At 60.6% G+C, this 19,802-nt stretch overlaps 1 protein-coding gene across 2 annotated transcripts; it reads right to left on the bottom strand.

The window, feature by feature from the left end:
* Positions 1–24: 24 nt before the first annotated feature.
* HID1 (HID1 domain containing) lies at positions 25–18,141 on the bottom strand. 2 transcript variants are annotated; one of them, XM_079796838.1, is made up of 19 exons: positions 17,998–18,141; positions 11,618–11,767; positions 10,981–11,151; positions 10,359–10,472; positions 9,711–9,817; positions 9,364–9,480; positions 6,994–7,216; positions 6,756–6,812; positions 5,995–6,135; positions 5,745–5,835; positions 5,414–5,565; positions 5,240–5,318; positions 3,783–3,947; positions 3,151–3,378; positions 2,687–2,793; positions 2,164–2,244; positions 1,552–1,643; positions 1,209–1,367; positions 25–962 (listed from the first exon to the last, which is right to left on the bottom strand). In XM_079796838.1, exons 1-19 carry the CDS (start codon positions 18,061–18,063, stop codon positions 899–901), a joined length of 2,364 nt encoding a protein of 787 aa, XP_079652964.1. In that variant the 5' UTR covers positions 18,064–18,141; the 3' UTR covers positions 25–898. The 2 variants fall into 2 exon arrangements, with proteins under 2 accessions (XP_079652964.1, XP_079652963.1); XM_079796837.1 differs by having other exon boundaries at positions 27–962; positions 6,756–6,815.
* Between the last annotated feature and the right edge of the window lie 1,661 nt (positions 18,142–19,802).

The raw sequence follows: 19,802 nt of genomic DNA, 5'->3' as shown, positions 1-19,802 counted from the left end.
GGGCCCTCTGGGGATTCACTCTGGGAGGCAGAATCCTCAGCTCCCTCCGAGCACAGAGAGCCAGGGCGTGGACAGGGTTTATTGTGTAAAGTGGCCGATTGTACACAGCAAAGATTGTACTGACACAGGTGGGGTGAGGGAGGCCAGAGGCCGGAGCCCGGAGGACGAAGGGGAGGGTGGAGGGGTGGCGTCCTGCCCCCCACAGGTCCTCCAGGCAGTGGGTGGGGGGGACTGAACTGCTGCCCCCCCTCCTTGTTCCCTTTGCCCCCGTTACTGGATATAAGATGAGGCCAGGCTGTCTCCACTGACCAGGAAGACTATAGCAGGATACCCTCGACACGCCAAACCCCGAAAATGCATGGGGTTCCCCCAGCCTAGCCTGGCTTTTGCAGCCAGCCAGCCCCCAGCCTCCTCAAGCCCCCTGGCCACACACCCTCCTCCCTCAGGCCCTGGCAGCGAGCCAGACCGCCCAGGTGGCTTCAGGCAGGAGACTAAGGCTCCCGCACTGCCCAGGTGCCTCAAGGAACAGCCCACAGCTCCCTTTAGACAACGCAGAGGGCACCGGTGGCCTCCGGGAGCTGGGCGGGCACCGAGGGTCCGCACAGAGACGGGTCTCGAGGGGGAGCAGAGGGAGGTGGGGCTCTGGCCAGGGAGACAGGACGCTCCAGGCGTGGGTGGGGGAGTTCGGGGAAGGTCAGAGCCGATCCCCGGCATTCCCAGCCGTCAGGGGCCTCCTCCCGGGAGCTGCCACCCCGGGCTCGGTCACTCTGCCAGCCCCCAGCCCTGATCATAGTAAATTAAAGCTCAGAACGGTCAGTGGGTCGGGTGTGGGGAGGAGGATGGGGGGACCCGGGCCCCCCACCCTCTCCTGGCCCCTGATCCTTGTCGGTTTCCATCCTCACACCCGCTGGATCTCAAACAGCTTCACGTCCGTGTCATACCAGACGGGCGGGTCCACATTCCTGCGGAGGGAGGGGGCTGTCACTGGGCACGGGGAGGCCTCGCAGAAAAGACCGGGAGGTGCTGGGCAGTGACACCGCCCAGACCCCTCCCGCCCCAGTGCCCACCCCAATGCCCACCCCAATGTCCCACCCTGGACCCTGGGTGCCCACCCTCCACCAGACAGGACCACCCCAGTTAACTGTCTTGGCATTAACCCCACTGGGCAGACCCTGAGGCAGACGCCAGGCCCACCCCACGGGGCCCACCTCAGGTAGATGACACCCCACATGTAGGTGCGGAACCACATGGCCGTGCCCGAGTTGGCCTGGTACTTCCGGATGAGGATGGGGTGGGGCACGGGCAGCAGCCCCACCAGGGTGCCGTGCTGCAGGAACCGCAGGATCTCCGACTCGTCCGTCAGGCCCCTGCCGGGGAGGGGGTGTCTTCAACATGCTCACGTGGGAAGCCCACCATGCAGGTCAAGGGGAGCCTGGGGCTCACCCTGGACCCCCGAGGCCCCTGCCCCCCATCATACCCCACCCAAGCCTGGACTGGCCCCTCCTCAGAGCCCAGCTCTCCCCCCACCGCCCCTCCCCCCCAGGGCCTCACTTGTCAATGCAGATCTTCTCCACCTGGGGCACCAGCACCTGCAGCAGCCGCATGATGGTCTGCAGCGGCAGCTTCGCCTTCCAGGAGAGGACCTGGGGGAGGGACCGGGGCTCCTGGCGCTGGGGAAACCTGACCCTGACCCAGAACTGCAGGCTCCCCCGGGCCAGAGTGTCCCAGATCACTCCGCAAGGCCTGGACGGGCCGCGCCCCTGAGCAGTGACTGTTCTTCACGGTCAGCGTGGCCTGGCATTGAGACATCCTACGTGCCAGACACGGCCCCCTTGGACCCTCACAAGGGCATGCTCAGGCAGGAGTGTTGATTCCCCCCATGCAAGCGCCATGAGTGTGGCCCCAGGACAGACAGGGATGGGCAATCCAGGGAAGGAGTGGGGAGGGTGATTCATTAGGAAAATCAGTGCTGTGGGCAACTGGAGCTCCACGCCGGGTCAGAGGGAGGCCACGGTCAGCCGGCCAGGAGGACTGGTCCCGAGCCTGGCTCCCGGGCCAGTCCTGGGACTTGGACACATCCCCACCGAGGCTTTCCTGAGCTGATGCTCGTCCCAGGGCCCCTGCCCCAGCCCCCACGGGGGTGCCCCCTGCCCCAACCCTCACCCACTCCGACGTGGGGCTCCACTGCCCGCTGGCTGAGGCGCTGGACAGTCGCCGCTGCTCCCGCCACGTCGGGCTGGGCTCCTGGTCCCAGGGGAGGGGTGGGAGTGAGGGTGGGAGGCATGGGTACAGGGTGAGGCAGAGCAGCAGCCCCTCTTCCAGCCCATCCCACAGTCTGGAACCCGGGCGGGCAGTGAGATCTCCCCACTGGCCCGGGAGCAGGGGGGGCTCACTCCCAATGAGGGCCAGCCCAGCCCGCACCCTTTGCCCTGGGCCCTGGGCCCCAGGCCCTGCCCGACCCAGCCCAGCCCGTGACAGGTTTAGGGTAAAGGCCAGCCCGGCCGCAGATAAGGCTGATGGATGAGGAGTCTGAAGGCCAAGGGCTAAGCCCAGGACCAATAAAACAGGGAGGGTCTGGGAAAGCGCCCTCCACGGAGACTCAGCGGGTGCCCCCCCCCCCTCTGCTGCGGGTGACCCAGGCGGCCTAGGCCGGGCCCGCACCCCGAGGCCAGAGCCCCTCGCCCACCTCCTCAGCTGGACTGCCGTCCGCGGGGCTCTGTGGGGGCGCAGGCTCCAGGGACCGCAAGGTGCCATCCTCGGACACCTGGGACTTCTCCGTCAGCTTGTCGATGCCTGGGGGGCCCAGGTGGGCGTGAGGACCCCTGCCCAGTGCCCCCCTGGGCAGCGCCTCCACCGGGCCCCGCCCCCTCCAGGCTCCCTCTCCCCCCCCCACTTTAGAGCCGCTGTGCCTGACCCCCCAATGCCCCCACCCTGACCGCACCCCTCATAGAGCCCACACCCAGGCGTGCGGCTAGTGCCCCACTAAGCTTTCCTCTGGGCTCCAGTATCTCTGCGCCCGACTCAGCTGTCATCCCCACCTACTCAGTTTCCCATGCCCTTTGCCAGAGATGGGGTGACACCCCCCCGAGACCCTGTCCAGCCCCCACCCATGCCGGTGTCCACACCCTCTGCCGCCCGCCAGCGCCAGACCTGGGGTGGCCACCAGGCTGGTCTTGAGGGTGCCCGGCTCGGCGGGGGCGGCCGGGCGGGAGCCCTCCATGGAGGCGCCGTCCTGGGAGCTGGTGCGGGACAAGGGCTCGGGCGCTTTCCGGCGCCGCTGCAGGGCCTTGTGGATGGCGGGCGGGTCGGTGGGCAGGTTGGCCAGCTGGTGGAAGACGCTGCGCTTCCGGATGATGGCATAGACCAGGTTGGAGTTGCCTGTAGGGAAGGAGCACCATCTCACCACAGGAAACCGAGGCTCACAGAGGTTATGCGTCCACAGCCAAGTGCCCAGGCCCTGATTGACACCAGGCAGCCCGGCCTCTGTGACCCCGTCTAGGTCGTGCCCGTCAGAACGTCCCTCTCCCCAGACTAAGATGCTCTGTCCATGTGGCCAGATGTTTAAAGCTGCCCTCCCCGCCTCCATCCCAGCTGTGAATGCCACGAGGCATCCCCCGCACCCAGCACAGGGCTTGGTCCACAGCAGGTGCTCAATAAATACCCGTTGGACAAACCGGGGGGCAGAGGACTGTTGCCCATTAGACAGGAAGGTATCCTGGCCCACGGCCCCCCCACCTCCTGCCCCCAAGGCCAGGTGGGGCGGGGCGGGGGCGGGGCCTCACCGTCGAACTGGTACTGGATGATGTTGTTGAAGACCTCGAGCAGGAAGAAGACCAGGTGGTGGTTCTGGGCGGCCGAGAAGAGGAACCAGGTGGTGGAGAAGGCCTCCAGCAGGTGCAGCAGCTTGTTGGCCGCCACCATGGACAGGCTCTTGAGGTAGGGGGACACTGCAGGAGGGGCTCGGCTTACCCCTGGGCCCCACCAGCCACCCGGGCACAGCCTGGGCCGGAGCAGGACAAGATGCTCCTGCTCCCAAGCCCTCCCCGCCCCCCCGCCTGCCAAGTCCCTGAAAATCCAGGAAGAGGACACCCCAGAGGCCAAGGCCACCCTGGGAGCAGTTTAGTTCCACTCTTGTCCCTCCACCGTGCGGACAGCTGTCCTGTTTACTGAACCACTCACACGCGCCATCCCACCCACCGCTCCCCACCCCCCTGAGCGGGAGGTGGGTCGTATTCAAAACCATCCCCATTTTACAGGTGAGGACACTGAGGCTCGGAGAGGTACACAGACTTGCCCCAAGTCCCGCAGTGGTAAAACGATGGGACAGGAATACAAACTCAGGATCGCTAGGTGTTGCTAGCACATCCAAGTGATAGTCTCCATAGAATTAAACACGTATTTGTGGCATAGCCTGTGGGGGGCAGGGGGGGGGGCGGGATCGGATGAAACGCTGCACACAGCCTGGAGTCACACGATTGACCTGTGCGCTTCCTTGTCTCAGGTCCTCCCTCACCAGCGGGGGCAGGGACGGTGGCTGCCTGGCTCAGAGATGCATTCTCCGAGCTGGCCCCACGCAGCCAGGGCCCGGCTAAGATTTGCGGATGGAGCCAGTGAGTGAACCATTAGGGAAGGCCCCCGGGCTCACGGCGGAGCTAGAGGCCCTGTACCACCCCACCCACCCGGGACCATGGTCTCCACAAGGCAGCCACGCTGAAGTCATCCTGCCCCCGCCCACCACTGCCGCCTCGCTGGGCCCAGCTCTCCCCTTCCCTCCCAGGCAGCTGTCCGCAGTCCTCCCTGGTGGGCGGGGCACATCAGGGCACCCAGGACTGAGCCGGTCCAGACCCGCACTGGCCCAAACCGTAGCCACGAGCCACGTGTGACTATTAAGCCCGGAAACGTGGGTAGCCCTAACTGATGGCGCTGCACGTGTGCGTCGCACATAAGATGTGGAAGCCTGGATGTGAACGGATGTAAGTGTCTTGGCTGCCCATGGAGCGGATGGCGTTCTGGATGTAGCGGGTTCAGTCACGTCTACTATAAAATTACGGCCACCTGTTGCTTCCTTTCCTTTTTCCTGTGGCCACGAGAGAACTGACCAGTACACAGGTGGCTGCCCTAGCATTTCTATGGGACAAGGGTTTGAAGCAGGGAGTGGCAGGCAAGTCAGCCTGTGGCCTAGCGCCACCTGGTGGTGAGCAGGGGGGAGGCGGGTTCCGGGGGGGTGGGGGGGCCCTACCATTCACCACGATGGTGAGCAGGCAATCGAAGAGGGGCTGCAGCCGCTGGTGCCCACTGGTGATGATCTTATGGAACACCTGCGCCGGGGAGCAGAGGGGCGGCCATGGGGTCCCCTCTGCCTCCAAACTCGGCCAAGAGGACACCACCCCCATGCACCCAGGGGCCCCCTTACCACAATGAGCAGGTCAGCGTGGGTGCCCGTGAAGACCGGAATGTCCATGGGCACGCGCACTGAGTAGGGCTTATTCAGCCGCACCCCGAAGTTCCGCTCCCCACTCAGAAGCAGCAAGATGAAGACACCAATGTGCATCAGGCCCACCCGAGCTGTGACAGGGGGCGTGGGGGGGTCACCACACAGGGTGGGGGGGAAGGAAGGGAGCCCACGGGCAGGGGCCATCCCGGGGGGCTGAGCTCCTGGGAGGTGGCCGGACTGGCCAGACCACCCCTCTCCAAGGACCCCTCCCACCCTGTGCGCCTCCCACCCTGTGCACGCCCCTCCTCACACTGATCCGCTCGGGCATCGTTGAGGAAGTAGAGGATGGGGACCAGGATGTCCAGCACGTCGCTGCTCTTCAGCACAAAGAAGAGGAATTTCTGGGGGAGGGAGGAGGGAGCAGGCAGGCAGGGTCAGAGGGAGGGGCAGCTCCGTCCCCCCTCTCCCCCTCCGGGAGGCTCCCCAGACACTGCCCACCCCTGGCCCGGCCTGAGCAGCCGATCCGCCGGAGGGCAGACCCCTGCCCGCCGCTGGCCCACCTTGTTGAAGTCGCAGAGCTTCCAGAAGAGGACCAGCAGCTCCTGGTGGAACTGGATCTTCTTGGTGGAGTTGGGCAGGTAGGTCTGGAGCAGGGGGTTGGACAGCAGCCGGGCTATGCCCTTGAGGATGAACTGGAAGTCCTGGGAGGGAGCGCAGGGGCCTGTCTAGTCCGGCTCCCAACAAAGGCCTCTCCCTCCCCCAGAGCCCGGCCCCACCCAGAGCCCGAGGGGCCCAGATTCCAACGGCGTCAATAGCTGTCCTGGGGGAGCCCCTCCGAGTCCAAGGCTGGCCTGAGGGGCCCTTCCCTCCCGCAAGAGGGTCGCTCTCGGAGCACCCGCTGCCCGCCGGGCTGTGCTGTGCCCTCACTCAGTCCTCACAAAGCCCGGGAACAGCGACGGGCCCCCTGTCGCAGCTGCAGAGGGCAGGGCTTTGGGGTCACATCAGACACATGAACTTGGGTCTGCCTGGCCTTTAGGGCCACTACATCCCCCTCCCTTGACCTTTGAGAAACTGGCCACCACAGCCACCTCCTCCTGGAAGCCTTCCCGGTTCCCCTCACCCAGCTGAGGCCATTGGCCCTTTTCTGCAGATTGAGACCCTCACAGTCCTACTGTCACTGTTTTACTGTAGTGGCCGGAGACCGTGGGGACTATGGTTCCTTTAGGTAGGGGTGAGGACTCCCCCACCCCCATCTCACCCGCCCCCCACCCCACTACCCCCTGCAAGGCCATAACCCTGTGGGGTGGGCATTGAGACTCACCTCCTCACGGTGGATTCGGGACAGGTAGTTCACAAACAGGTTCTCGGGCCCTGGAGGCTGCTGAGGGTGGAGCCGGGGTGAGCAGGTGCCCCCACCCTCTGCCCCTACCCCAGGCCTAGGCAGCTGTGCCCCCTCGACCCCCCGGCTCACCACAAGGTGCCCACTGGGTATCCCTCGCCCAGCTCTGCTAGAGGGGATGCCACCGGGCCAGAGGCCCCGCCCCCCCGCCTGTTCTTACATCGACATCGTCCATGGCAGTGCCTGTGGTGGTGCCATCCACGGTGGGGCTGGCACTGGCGGCGCTGTCGTGGTCCAGGGTGACGATGAGCACCTGGGCAGCCTCCTCCACCAGGGGCTCCCGGTAGTCGGAGAAGAGCAGGTGGTTGTAGGGGATCCCGTAGCCCACAGGGTCATAGGCACACACGGTGTTGAGCAGGGAGGTGAAGAGGGGCAGGGCGTGTCTGCAGGGAGAGGAGCGAGGGGGCTGGGAGACCCCCCAGGCCCAGCCCTCCTCCATCCCGACCCGACCGCCATCCGCTCCTTCAACACGAGCTTCAGCGCCAGCTCTGGGCGGGGCTGGGCCGCAGAGCCGGGAAGCTCGTCCCTTCCGGACCCGGACCCGCACCAGGCTGGGCCGCGGCAGGAGGAATTTATTCCCCAGCGTGGGAGGGCCGGTCAGGAGGGGCTCTTGGGAGGAAGTCAGGGCCACATCCCTCAGACTCCTCCCGCCAGGGGTGAAGCCTAGTTTTATTATTATTATTATTATTATTATTATTATTATTTATTTCAGAGAGGGGAGGGGGAGAAAGAGATAGAAACATCAATGATGGGAGAGAATCATTGATTGGCTGCCTCCTGCACACCCCACACTGGGGATCGAGCCCACAACCTGGGCATGTGCCCACAACCGGGAATTGAACTGTCACCTCCTGGTTCATACCATAGGTCGATGCTCAACCCCTGAGCCACGCCGGCCGGGCATGAAGCCTATTCTTTTTTTTAATACTATTTTTAGTGGTTCACAGCAAAACGGAAGAAGGTCCAGTGATGTGCCACACCCCCGCCCCACACATGCGGGCTCCCCCACCATCAGTGCACAACCGACGAGCCGCATCGACACATCAGAAGCACCAAACCCACCGTTCCCATCAGGCTCAGTCTCGGTGCCGGGCAGCCTACAGGCTGGGGCAAATGTGTGATGATGTGGCCCCCGGGCTTGTGAGGGGCAGGCGCCCTCCCTCGGGGCTCCGAGAGGGGCTGGTGGCCCACGGGAGGGGAGCCTCCCTCGGGAAGCAGAGCACACGCTCAGTCACCCAGTTCCCAGGCCCGGGTGGCTCCATTCAGAGATCTGTGAGATGTCAGGGTTCAAGCTCCTCATCTTACGGATGAGGAAACGGAGACCCAGCGAGGTGAGCGAGGGGCACGGCGTGGCCGTCTGCCTGATAAGGCTGCTGAGGAAGCAAACTGGCCGGCTCCGGACTGTGGCTGGTGGAGGGGTCCCCGGGGCTCCCTGCTGGGGGGCGGGGGCGGTTGGGCGGGACGCCAGGAAAATCTGAAGGAGGAGGCGTGCCATGTGGGCACCAGAGTCTGGAAGTAAGGGATGAACCAGGACCCTCGGGGACAGGAGCTCCGGTGCTGCCAGCACGGCCCAGGGCACAGCGGGAGCTGCACAGCTGAACGGCCTGTATCTGCTCCAAATGGTCTCGCCATGTGACACCTCATGTACTCACATGAGCCCCCATGGCCCGTGAGCGAGCACCCCATTCGGGCCGGGCTTCCCCATCCTTCAGGGTATATTCATTATGCCCCCCCACCCATTGTCTAAATTGTACTGACCCCCACCCCCCCCAAAAAAAATACATTGCACTGCCCAATACAAGCCGCAGTAGCTCCTAGGACAGTGGTCGGCAAACCCATTAGTCAACAGAGCCAAATATCAACAGTACAACGATTGAAATTTCTTTGGAGAGCCAAATTTTTAAAACTTAAACTTCTTCTAACACCACCTCTTCAAAATAGACTCGCCCAGGCCGTGGTATTTTGTGGAAGAGCCACACTCAAGGGGCCAAAGAGCCGCCTGTGGCTCGCGAGCCGCAGTTTGCCGACCACTGTCCTAGGAGCTTAAAATGTGGCAGGTACGAACTGGGAGTTGCTGTGTGAACCACACACCTGATCCTGAAAACTCAGCATGAGAAGGGCATGTCACACCTCTCAATAACTGTGTATACTGATGGCATGTTACATGCTAATATTTTGGCTAGGTTGGGTTAAATCAAACATATTATTAGCATTAACTTCACCTGTTTCGTTTTTACTTTTTAATGTCGCTAGTAGAAATGTTTAAATTGCATGTGTGGCTCGCATTCTATTTCTACTAGATGGAGGATCCAGGCGCCTGTCACCCGGGGACCCCAGTGGGACATTGGACAGCACTGGCAAGTGTGGCAGTTACGTTACAGGTCATCACCACCAGGGGGCAGCACCTCCCGCCAAATAAGACTCCCAGGGCTGCATCGAGGCCTTAGCTCCTCGGCTCTGCCGCCTGGAACAAGGAGGAAGAGACGGGAAAGGAAGGCCGGGGTTGTGGGGGGCGGGGGGCGGGCCTCACCTGTTCTCTGTGGAACAAAAGAACTGCACCCACGGGTTGGTGCTGCCACTGTCTGGAGCCGGAGGCAGGTACATGGCCTCAGAGAAGCAGGTCAGCAGCAGCTTCAGCAGCTCCGTCCTTGGGGAGGGGGTGCAGTCCCTGAGGATCCCAGTGCTCCCCTGGGGGGGCGTGCCCACCCTGCCCAGCCCCAGCTCAGGTCCATGAAAAGAAATGGCCCCATTTCCTCCCTGTGGGGCTGCGCTGGGTCAGCAGGGAGCAGCCTCCCTCTGCAAGGCCAGGGCGGGTTCCCTCCCTGAGCCGTGGCCTGGGGTCCAGCGGCCACGTGCTCTGGGCCCGAGAAAGCTCACCGGTTCGTGTCGTGGATATAGTTGGGCTGGGGCGAGTGAGCGAAGCCCACGCCCGCCTCCCAGATGTATTCACAGCTGTCCAGGGAGTGCATGTCCTCCGCCAAGTCCTGGGGACAAGGTCAGGGAGCGATCGGGCTGGGAGGGCCAACCTAGGCCCCCCCTGTCCCTCCTATTACCCCAAAGACAGATTCTCAAACGCCCCCGGCACTAACGCACAGGGAAGAAATAATGTTCTCAGCCTCTTGAAAGCTCATGCCCTCCAGTCTGGCGCTTTCACTCGCTCAGTCCAGTGTGAGACGCAGAGAGAGAGATGGGGAGGGAGGGGAATGGAATTGGGTGTGTCTGGTGGTGGGCGGGGATGGGGGGCAGGAAGCACTCAAGGTCAAGTCCGTGGGCCAACGGAGAGTGAAAGGGCCAGGCCTCCTGTGCCCAAGCCCCACACCCCTCCCACCACCCAGGCAAAGACAATAGGAGCCTGTGCCCAGCCTCCCGGATGCAGGGGGCATGGCCGGGCACCAGGTGGCTCCACTCCAACTGTGCCAGCCTCCACCCCTCCCTGGGACCATGCAGCCCTGTCCCCGAAACATCCTGCCCTAGAACTTCACTCAGCCCCAACCCAGAGCCAGAGCCCGCCCAGCCAGCTCTCACCACAGTGCTCCTCCGGTGGCTCTGGACGGTAAAATCCGGGCAGAAGAGCAGGTCGGCAATGGCCAGGAGCAGGGACTCGGCCAGGGGCCGGGCATTCTCGTCATCGTCTTCTCCCTGCTCAGGACACAGCGCCCCGGGCCCCCTCAGTGGGGGCCGGCCAAGGAGAGGCGGCCCCAGGGCTTGGGGGAAGGGAGGAGGACGGGGTCTGGCCCAGGCGGTCACTGGGACAGAACCAGAGCGGACTGGGAGCAGTGAGGAAACCTCCCGCTGACGGGAGGGGCCAGGCCATGCATGTCCCCGAGACTCTGTGTCCCCTCAGCCCTGCAGGGAACCACTGGGCAGCCCCCCGGCCAGGTGCCTGGAGATAAACCCAGGCAGAGGGGGGAGGGGAGACAGAGGGGGAGGCCTAGCTGCCCTGTGCCCAGCTGTGCCCAGCTGTATGGGCAGAGACCGTGGGAGAGGAACTGAGGGCTCGGGGAGAGGAATGGAGCCCCACTCTCCCTACCCCGCACTCCCCAGAGCCCGAGAAGGTCTGGAGGAGTGTGGCCGGCCTGGTTCTTGTGCTGGACCGGTTCCGCCCTGTCACAACTCCACTGCCCACCCAGCCCCGCCCGGCACAGACCTCTCCGCGCCCGGCCCCGGGCACCGTGGACCAGAAGAAACCCCTCCAGTCCGGGTCCTCGAAGATGTAGGGCAGCACGCGGGTGAGCAGCCGGCTGCAGTTCAGGACAATCTGCTTCTCCTTCTCCGAGTGGCAGCCGCTCTCGGCGCCCTGCACCAGCTTCTCCACAGCCTGTGGGGTGGCAGAGGGGCACGCTGGCAGGGCGGGGAGTGGGGCCCTGCTCGTGGCTCGGGATGGGCACCCCAGGCTCAGAGGGGGAGAGGCAGCGGGGCCACAGGTGGAGGCCCAACCCCACAGGGCCCCCCTCTAGACAGGGTCAGCCAGCCCAGGTGGACGGGACGTGGGCCAGGCCACCGCTCATCGGCTGCGACCTTGTTAAGCGACCACCCGCCTGAGCCTCAGTTTCCTTATCTGTAAAACGGTGGCACTATCAGTGGCAGCCGCACAGGGCGAGCTAACTGAGCTGACCCGTGGAAAGTGCTCAGCAAGGTCTGGCCCAGATCACCTCCCCGTGATCGCTTCCCCAGAACCCAGGGCCCGCCAGACGTCTCGGACCACAGAGCGGGCCGGCATCAGTGTCCCCAAGCGGGTGGCAAATGGCCCAGCTGGGCGTGGCGGGGGGGCCAGGTACCCTCACCTTATAGCACAGAGTGGCCAGGTTGGAGGGTGACTCCTCCCGCACCGCCCGGATCTCCGCCGCCGGCACCAGCGCAAAGACATCCTGCACCGAGGTGGCCGTGTCCGCCCAGAACTGGTCCCAAAAGGCGTCATCGGTGGCTTCCACAGGCTGGGGGTGGGGGGGGAGATCCAGTGTCCAGAGTTGCACAATCCCTTGCCAAAGAGCCCATAGTTTGCCCAACATGTAGCCAAGGAAACCCCCAAGAGGTCAGCCATGGTCCCCCTACTCCACCCCTGCTGGTGCCCAGGAGCCTCCCATGTGGCCACCATGGGTCCTGGCCCGCACAGGCAGGCTGCGGACACGTGGCACAGATGGTCAGGGGTCCGCTGGGCATTGAGGGACTGTGTGACCATCCACCTCTCTGGAGACCTTCTCCAACCCCGCTGCCTGCAGGACTGAGTCCAGACCTCAGCCAGCCAGTCAGCCCCGACCTTACCTAAACACACCTACACGCTGCACACCTGCATACACACATGTGCACACACACGCATGTGCATGCACACACGCCTGTATCTGCTGTCCCTACAACACAGCCAGGCCATCTTTTCTCCTAGCCTTCCCTCAGACTGCCCCCTCTTCCCAGCATGCCCACCCCTCCTGACACATTCCAAAGTCCCACCAGCCCTATGGAGGCAACGTGCCTTAAACACATGTATGCCTTTTGAATTATACAGGCAACCCCTGTGAATGGTAATATTCTGGAAATATTTCCCAAGGAAACAGTTATGCATGTATGAGGATGCCAACGGAAGTGTTATGGTTGACAATGGTAAAACGTTGGGCTCAATCTAAGTAACCAGCAATCGGGGAGTGCTTTCAAAAGTGAAGGCACAGAGATCAACCAAGGGACTGTATGCATGCATATAAGCACAATCAATGGACACAGACACTGCGGGGGGGGGGGGGGGAGATGAGGGCATGCGACAGGGGGAAGGGGAGGCTGGGGGAAGGTCAATGGGGGGAAAAAAGGAGATATATGTACTACTATAGGTAATACTTTAAACCTGTGGTGGGCAAACCGCGGCTCGCGAGCCACATGCGGCTCTTTGGCCCCTTGAGTGTGGCTCGTCCACAAAATACCACGGCCTGGGCGAGTCTATTTTGAAGAAGAGGCGTTAGAAGAAGTTTAAGTTTAAAAAATTTGGCTCTCAAAAGAAATTTCAATCGTTGTACTGTTGATATTTGGCTCTGTTGACTAGTGAGTTTGCCGACCACTGCTTTAAACAATTTAAATATATATATATATATATATATATATGTGTATATATATATATATATATATATATATATATATAATAAAAATTAAAAAAAAGTGAAGGCACATTCATACGAAGGGATATTACGCAGCCATCAGAATCACTTTTCAAAGAATATCCATGAATATTCACAGTGTCAGGGTACGTGAACAAAGGATAAAAGACTATCACAGTTTTGTGTTAACTTGATAGCCTACACCAAAGTGACATGTTAACAGCAATGATCTCTCCGGGTGGTTTTTTGTTTTTTCGTTCTGCTTTTCTGTAAGCTCCGGACTATTACCAGTTTCTTCCTTTTGAATGTTCCTCTGCTGAGGGCCAGGCTACCAGGCTCTCTTACTTTCTGAAGAGCGCTTCCTGCAAGAGACCGTCCCCCTTGCCCCGTCCCCCTAGGCCAGTGATGGGCAACCTTTTGAGCTTGGTGTGTCAAACTTCGCCAAAAAACTGAGCATAACTCGGGTAGTGTGTCACTTTGAGGAAAAAACTAACTCCAAGACTCTAGTCGCAAATGTTTCATCCTCAGGAGCAGCAAATGTTTCATCCTCGGCATGCGGCCGCGTGTCATCAGAAATGGCTACGCGTGTCAGTGCTGACACACATGTCATAGGTTCGCCATCACTGCACTAGGGCCTAGGCTCTCCCTTCTCTGCAAGGGCTGATCAAGGGCCCGGCTAGCCCCATGGATCCACACGTAGTACTATGCATTACCCGTATATTGAGAAAGAGAAATATCTTGTTAAAAAAAAAATTCTAAAACTAAAAATGGAACTTCCATTTGACCCAGTGATCCCACTTCTAAGAATATGTCCCAAGAAACTAGAAACACCAACCAGAAAGGATAGATGCACCCCTATGTTCATAGCAGCACAATTGACCATAGCTGAGATTTGGAAACAGCCTAAGTGCCCATCAGCAGATGAGTGGATTAGAAAACGGTGGTACATCTGCACAATGGAATACTACGCTGCTGTAAAAAGGAAGGAACGCCTACCATTTGCAACAGCATGGATGGACCTGGAGAGCATTATGCTAAGCGAAATAAGCCAGTCGGAGAAAGACAAATATCTCATGATCTCACTCAATTGTGGACTATAATGAACAACATAAACTGATTAACAAAAACAGATCCAGAGACAGAGAAGCATTGATCAGATTCTCAAACCTCAGAGGGAAGGTAGGGGAGGGTGGAGGTAAGGGGGAGAGATCAACCAAAGGACTTGTATGCATGAATATAAGCATAACCAATGGACACAGACACCAGGGGGGTGAGGGCATGAGCGGGGGTGGGGGGGGCAATGGGGGATAAGGATGCATATATAATACCTTAATCAATAAATAAAGAAAAATATAATAATAATTCTGGCCCTAGTCGGTTTGGCTCAGTGGATAGAGCATCAGCCTGTAGACGGAAGGGTCCTGGGTTCGATTCCGATCAAGGGTATGTACCTAGGTTGCAGGCGCCTCCCCGGCCCGGGCCCTGGTTGGGGCACATGCAAGAGGCAACTGATTGGATGTGTTTCTCTCACATCGATATTTGTCTGTCTTTCCCTCTCTCTTCCACTCTCTCTAAAAATCAATGGAAAAGTATCCTCGAGTGAAGATTAAAAAGAAAATAATAATAAAGAGTTCTGAAATTAGTTTAAATAATAATAATAATAATAATAATAATAATAATAATAATAATTGTGTTCTCTGAAGCCACTTCTTGCAAGAAGTCTCCCAGAGCTCTGGACAGATGGGCTTGCTCCCACCTTGGAACCCCCTCCCAACCCACTCACCATGGTCCCTGGCTCCACCAGACTTGAGGCCCCTTTCATCCACAGCCCTTCCTCCCTGACCTGCAGCTGAGGCACAGGGCAGATGCTCAGGCGATATCTGTTCAGCTAAAGGCTATAATTACCCCTTCAGCCCAGTCACTAGGCAGGGCCGAGGGCCAGGGGGGCTGTCCAGAGTTAGGGCTGGGGTCGCAAGCCTCACCAAGGTCACTCCCCAAGCAACAACCCCCACGAGCTACGGGGCAGCATGTGGCCTTGGCCCTCTGGACAGGCCTGGCACCAAGGCCCGCTCAGTCCCAGAACTGGTAGAGCGAGTTAGTGGGGAAGGGGGGACGGGGAGGGGGGGAAACAGAGGCCAAAGGAGAAGCCTTGGGGCTGGGGTTTGCTGGCACCTGGCGCCCTCAGCCAGGACAGCCCTCTGACACTCACTGGGGTCCCAGGGGCACCACACCCCAGTGTGTGTGGCCAGGGTGGGGGTGGGAAAGGACATCCCAGAAACATGAAGAGCCCTCCCTCCCCAATCTGGGAGCACCTATGGGAAGCTCTCATCTCTACACCTTCCCCACCTCCCAGGTAACCACTACCCCCCTTAAAGGGGCAGAAACTCATCTCAACACCAAGTAGACTTGGCCTCTGACCTAGTTCATCAAGCAAGTGTCTCCAGGGTAGGCCAGCCCTGAAACAGAGGAGAGTCCCAGCTGGGAGCTGGCTTTGAACTTCAAGAGTGGTGACTTTCACCTCCCCCTTCCCCAACCGATCCCTATCCCACCGTGGCTTCGACACTTCAATTTGGCAACCATTGCCTGACCATACCAGCCTAGCCTGATGCTATAGGTATTGGCCAGGGTCACTGGGGCCCCGTAGGCTCTGACGGGGGTGGGGGTGGGGAGGAGGGCATGGCTTAGCTCCTGCCTCAGTTACCCCAGCTGGGATCCACCAAACCCAAGACGCTCTAAAATCCAGGCCAGTTTCTTTGAAAAGAAGCAGCCGGGCAGGCCCCCACCACCAGGGGCACTGAGCTACCTGGTGGGAAACCAGCGGTTCTCACCCCAGCTCTGCCAGGACCTGCTCAGGCAGGAACTCCCCCTCTTTGGGGCCCAGGTGCATCTTTAAAAACCTTTCTGGGGGGAGGAGGGAAGGACCAGCCTGCAAAGGGTGACCTGTCCTGGAGGTGAGTCACCACGGCATGCACACGCACGTACATGTGCACACATGTAAACATGGACCCGCCGGATCCCATCTGCCCAACAGCAGAGCACCTCACAACATGTGGGATCGAGGAGAGGGTCCAGGTCCAGGAATGTCCCCCTCCAGGGCCCCACCCCCCTGGGAAAGACGCAGGGAACCCAGCCAAAGCTCCGGGCCCTCAGAACCAGGGCCGGGCCCAGGCCGGGCAGGAAGGAAACAGGACGCAGCACAGGAAGGCTGGGCGGTGGGGAAAGGCGCGGGGCCGGCTGGTCACTGCCCACAGCAAAACTGTGTTCGCAGCACAGCTCCGGGGGGCCCGCGGCTGGAGAGTACCCCGTGGACAACCGGCCTGAATCTCCTCGGAGACATGGAGGGGCAAGGTCTGGAAGGACTACCTGGGAGCTGGTCCTCACTCCCAAGCTGCCCAAGCCAGGTCACTGCACAGGACCTGAGGTGCCAGTCCCCGAGGGTCGCTCCCTCCAGGCGGCCCAGGCCCTCCCACCTGCAGGGCCCCAGTGCTCCCCAGAGGGAGACCCAGGCTGGCCTCTGGCTTCAGTCCTGTCCCAAGTCGACGCACTATCCTCAGCTGGGAAATGGGACAGCAATGCCTCAGTCAGCTCCATCATTGTATTGGGGGGAGGGGGGGCTGGAGCAGGTAGGAATGGAGTCCACCCAGATCCCTTGGGACCTGGCTGAGCTAGTCCTGCTGGCCCAGCACTGGACCCCAGCAGCTGAGCCCACCGCCCATAGTTCATTTCTCCAACCAGCTGTTTCCCTGGCCGGTAGGTAAACACTGGAGCCTGCCTTCCTCTTCTCTCTGTGGCCCCACCTTGAGGGCTGGCCGCCCTGCCACCCACAGCCCGAGGCGCCCCACCGCTAGAGAGCCCAGGGCCAGACGAACCAGGAGCCCGGGGAAGCGGCAAGGAGCAAGGTCTGGTTCCTATCACACACCCCTCCGCCAGCTGGACTCTCCAGAGGCCCTGGGCAGTGGCCAGCACCTGGCCTTTCTCTCATGGGAACGGGAGAGGGTGGGACCTGTGGTCTGGCCTCTGGAGCTGTGACCAGCTGGCTGTGGAAATGGCTCCCTCCATCCCACCCTAGCTGCCAAGAGCAAGAGAGAGCAGAGCGCTGAGGAGCAGTGGGGCGGGTGGGGTGGGGTTGGGGGTGAGAGGAAAGCCCCAGATAGCAGCAGGTCCTGACTCCCTTGAAAGTGGGGGATCTGGGGAGTCAGGGCCGGCATCTCTGTGGCCAAGAAGGGCCTGATTCAAGGGGTGAGGAGAGAAGGGGTGGGCAAGGAAGCCGCCTTGCTGGGCCAGGACCTGTTTGGGGGGCGGAGAGGGCAAGGAGGTGGCCTCTGTGCCACTTGTGGACTGGGGGGAGCATGGACTAAGCTGCAAGACACCCCCAGGCCCCACACCAGCCGGTCAAGGGCAATGTGCAGGTCTCAGCCCTGAACAGAGGGCACCACAAACACAGCCGTCCCCACAGCTGGGCCTCAGAGGAGAAGCTCCCTCCAGGAGTGGTCCCAGCTGGGACACTGGGTTCCACGGACCTGGGAACCGGTCCTCTAGCCAGGCTGCTGGGCCTCTCCCGCCATGGGCATCGACCTGGGCCCAGGAAGGCTGCTGCCGCCGCGCACCAGCTGTTTCCCCGACCAGGGCGGACGCCGGCCCGGCTTTGTTTGCATTGAGTCAGCCGGCTCTGTGTGTCCGGGACCCGCGGGCACCGAGGGGCAGGGAGGGGAGCAGGGAGGTGGACGGGTGGGAGGAGGCGGGGAGAGGCTGAAGATATAAGACTGGAGGGACGGAGTGGATGGGGGATGGGCAGGGGGTGGACAGCGGCGATGCCGGCTCGGGAAGTAGGCACACGTCAGCCTAAGGTGGCAGCAGCGGCCGCGGGGAGAGGATGTTCCCGGGAGAGAAGGCTGGGGGTGGGGGACCGGGGCTAGGGGATGGAGCATCGGGTACAGGCCGCGGGGTTTGGCTCTGACCTCAGTACCACCCGCCGGCCCAGCTGGTTCCCCCATCTCAGGGCAGGCCAAGTTCGCGCAGCCCCCCCCCCGGCCCTGCCCAGCCCCCAGCCCGGCAGGTGGGTGGGGAGGCCGGGGTCCCCGGCGCACCTGCGTCTTGGTGGTGAGCTGGATCACCGCCTTTCGGAAATTCAGCTTGGAGTCGGCCGACCCCATAGCGTTGGAGCCCGCTCCGGCCCGGCCCCGACCCCGACTCCCGCCCCGGCCCCGGCTCGGGATCCAGCTCCAGCTCCAGCTCCGCGGCCCCCGCTGCTCTCGCAGGAGCAGAGCGGAGCGCGGCACCCCGCCCGCCGGCCCGGCGTCGGCCCCGCCTCCAGGGACTCCGCCCCCATCAGGCCCCGCCCCTGGTGGCCCCGCCCCCACAGCACCTGCAGCCTCGGCAGGCACTGGCCACTCCCGGCGCCCAGTCTGCCTCTCCGTCTCAGCGGGACCCCATGCCTCCGCGCCCCTCCTTCTGCCCTGTCCCCGCTCCATCTCCCATTTCCGCCCCAGCCCCAGTCCCCGATCCTCCCGGTCCCCACGCCATCACTGGGCCCACACTTTCTCAGCCAGCTCTCTCCCTTGAGTTTACTCCTTGTCAATCCTGTCCTCCCAATTCTTCTTCTTCTTCTTCTTCTTATTATTATTATTATTACTATTATTTAGTATCTGCTCTCTTGGTTCCCCTTTTTCTCACCTGTGAAACCCACGTGTCCAGACAGCCCAGGCTCAGCCATCCATTCGGCGGGAGGAAGGCGGACTCCATGGCCTGCTCCAGGAAAGCTGCGCAGGGGTCTGATGAGAGCTGGAGTCCCTCTGGGTCCCACAGCTCCTTTCTGGCCACCTGCCTTCCCTGAAAACCCTTTTAAGTCCGTCCATTTCAACAAACGTGCTGAGGGACTGGTATTTAGCAACACTGTCAAGAATGGGAGCACAGGGGCTGAAGTGACAGGGCCTATTCTTAATGAGCAATTATCTAGGGAGAGAATCAAGAAAAGAATCAGCCACGATTCAACCAGGGAGCCTTTGACAGAGGCAAAATAGTAGTAGTAGTAGTAGTAATTAATAATAATAATGTGACGACAATATCGCTAACAACAGAATCCTACCTCTGAGGTAAGTATTATCCACATTATACATTTGGGGAAACTGAGGCTCAAAACATTTAAGTTACTTGCCCAAAGTCACACAACTAGTAAGGAGCAAAGCAAAATAAATAAATAAAAATAAAAATCCAACTCACCCCAAAAGAGGTTGCGCTTTTTCTGTAACATCATCTTGCATGCCATGTCTGCAAGCTTCTGGAAATCCCAGATGCTTCAAAAGGAGGTGAAATGCAGCTTAAATAGGAATTCCACCGGTGAAAAATGAGGGACGCACCATCGAGGCAGCAAAGGGTGGCAAAGGCAGGGTAGGACAGGTGTGGAGGCGGGAAGGAGGGGACAGGGTGTCAACATGTCACTGAGTGAGCGGACTGGACAGAGTAGGTCTGTCCTTGCTCCAGAGGTGTGTTTTCCCTGCCCTGGATGAAATCCTGGGCAGGCTCCATGGCTTTTCTGATCTCTCTGAGATAACGAATGAATGGCACCTTTATTGGGCATTAAAAAAAAAAACCCAGTCCACTCTACAAAGCACCCAACTCTAGCCCAGCCCGGAGTGACATTACAAACTCTGAATCTGCCCATCCACAGTGGCTCAGTAGATGAGCATCAACCTATGAACCAGGAGGTCACAGTTTGATTTCTGGCCAGGGCACATGCCCAGGGTTACGGGCTTGATTTCCAGTAGGGGGCGTGCAGGAGGCAGCCAATTAATGATTCTCTGCCATCATTGATATTTCTATCCTCTCCCTTCCTCTCTGAAATCAATTAAAAAATAAAAATAAAACTCTGAATCTTAGTCATTAAAAAGATGCA

This window comes from Cnephaeus nilssonii (assembly GCF_951640355.1).
Source record: "Cnephaeus nilssonii genome assembly, chromosome: 19".
Taxonomy (NCBI): domain Eukaryota; kingdom Metazoa; phylum Chordata; class Mammalia; order Chiroptera; family Vespertilionidae; genus Cnephaeus; species Cnephaeus nilssonii.
The sequence above is the reverse complement of the archived record's forward strand: the minus strand, read 5'-3'. Positions and strand labels throughout refer to the sequence as shown.

Coding starts and splice junctions, on each gene's coding strand:
- HID1 (XM_079796837.1), bottom strand. CDS start 18,063: ATGGGGTCGGCCGACTCCAAGCTGAATTTCCGAAAGGCGGTGATCCAG. Junction 9,818..10,358: donor GCCACCGGAGGAGCACTGTG/GTGAGAGCTGGC, acceptor CCTTGTCCCCAG/GACTTGGCGGAGGACATGCA. Junction 6,136..6,755: donor CCCGAATCCACCGTGAGGAG/GTGAGTCTCAAT, acceptor GCTCCCTCCCAG/GACTTCCAGTTCATCCTCAA.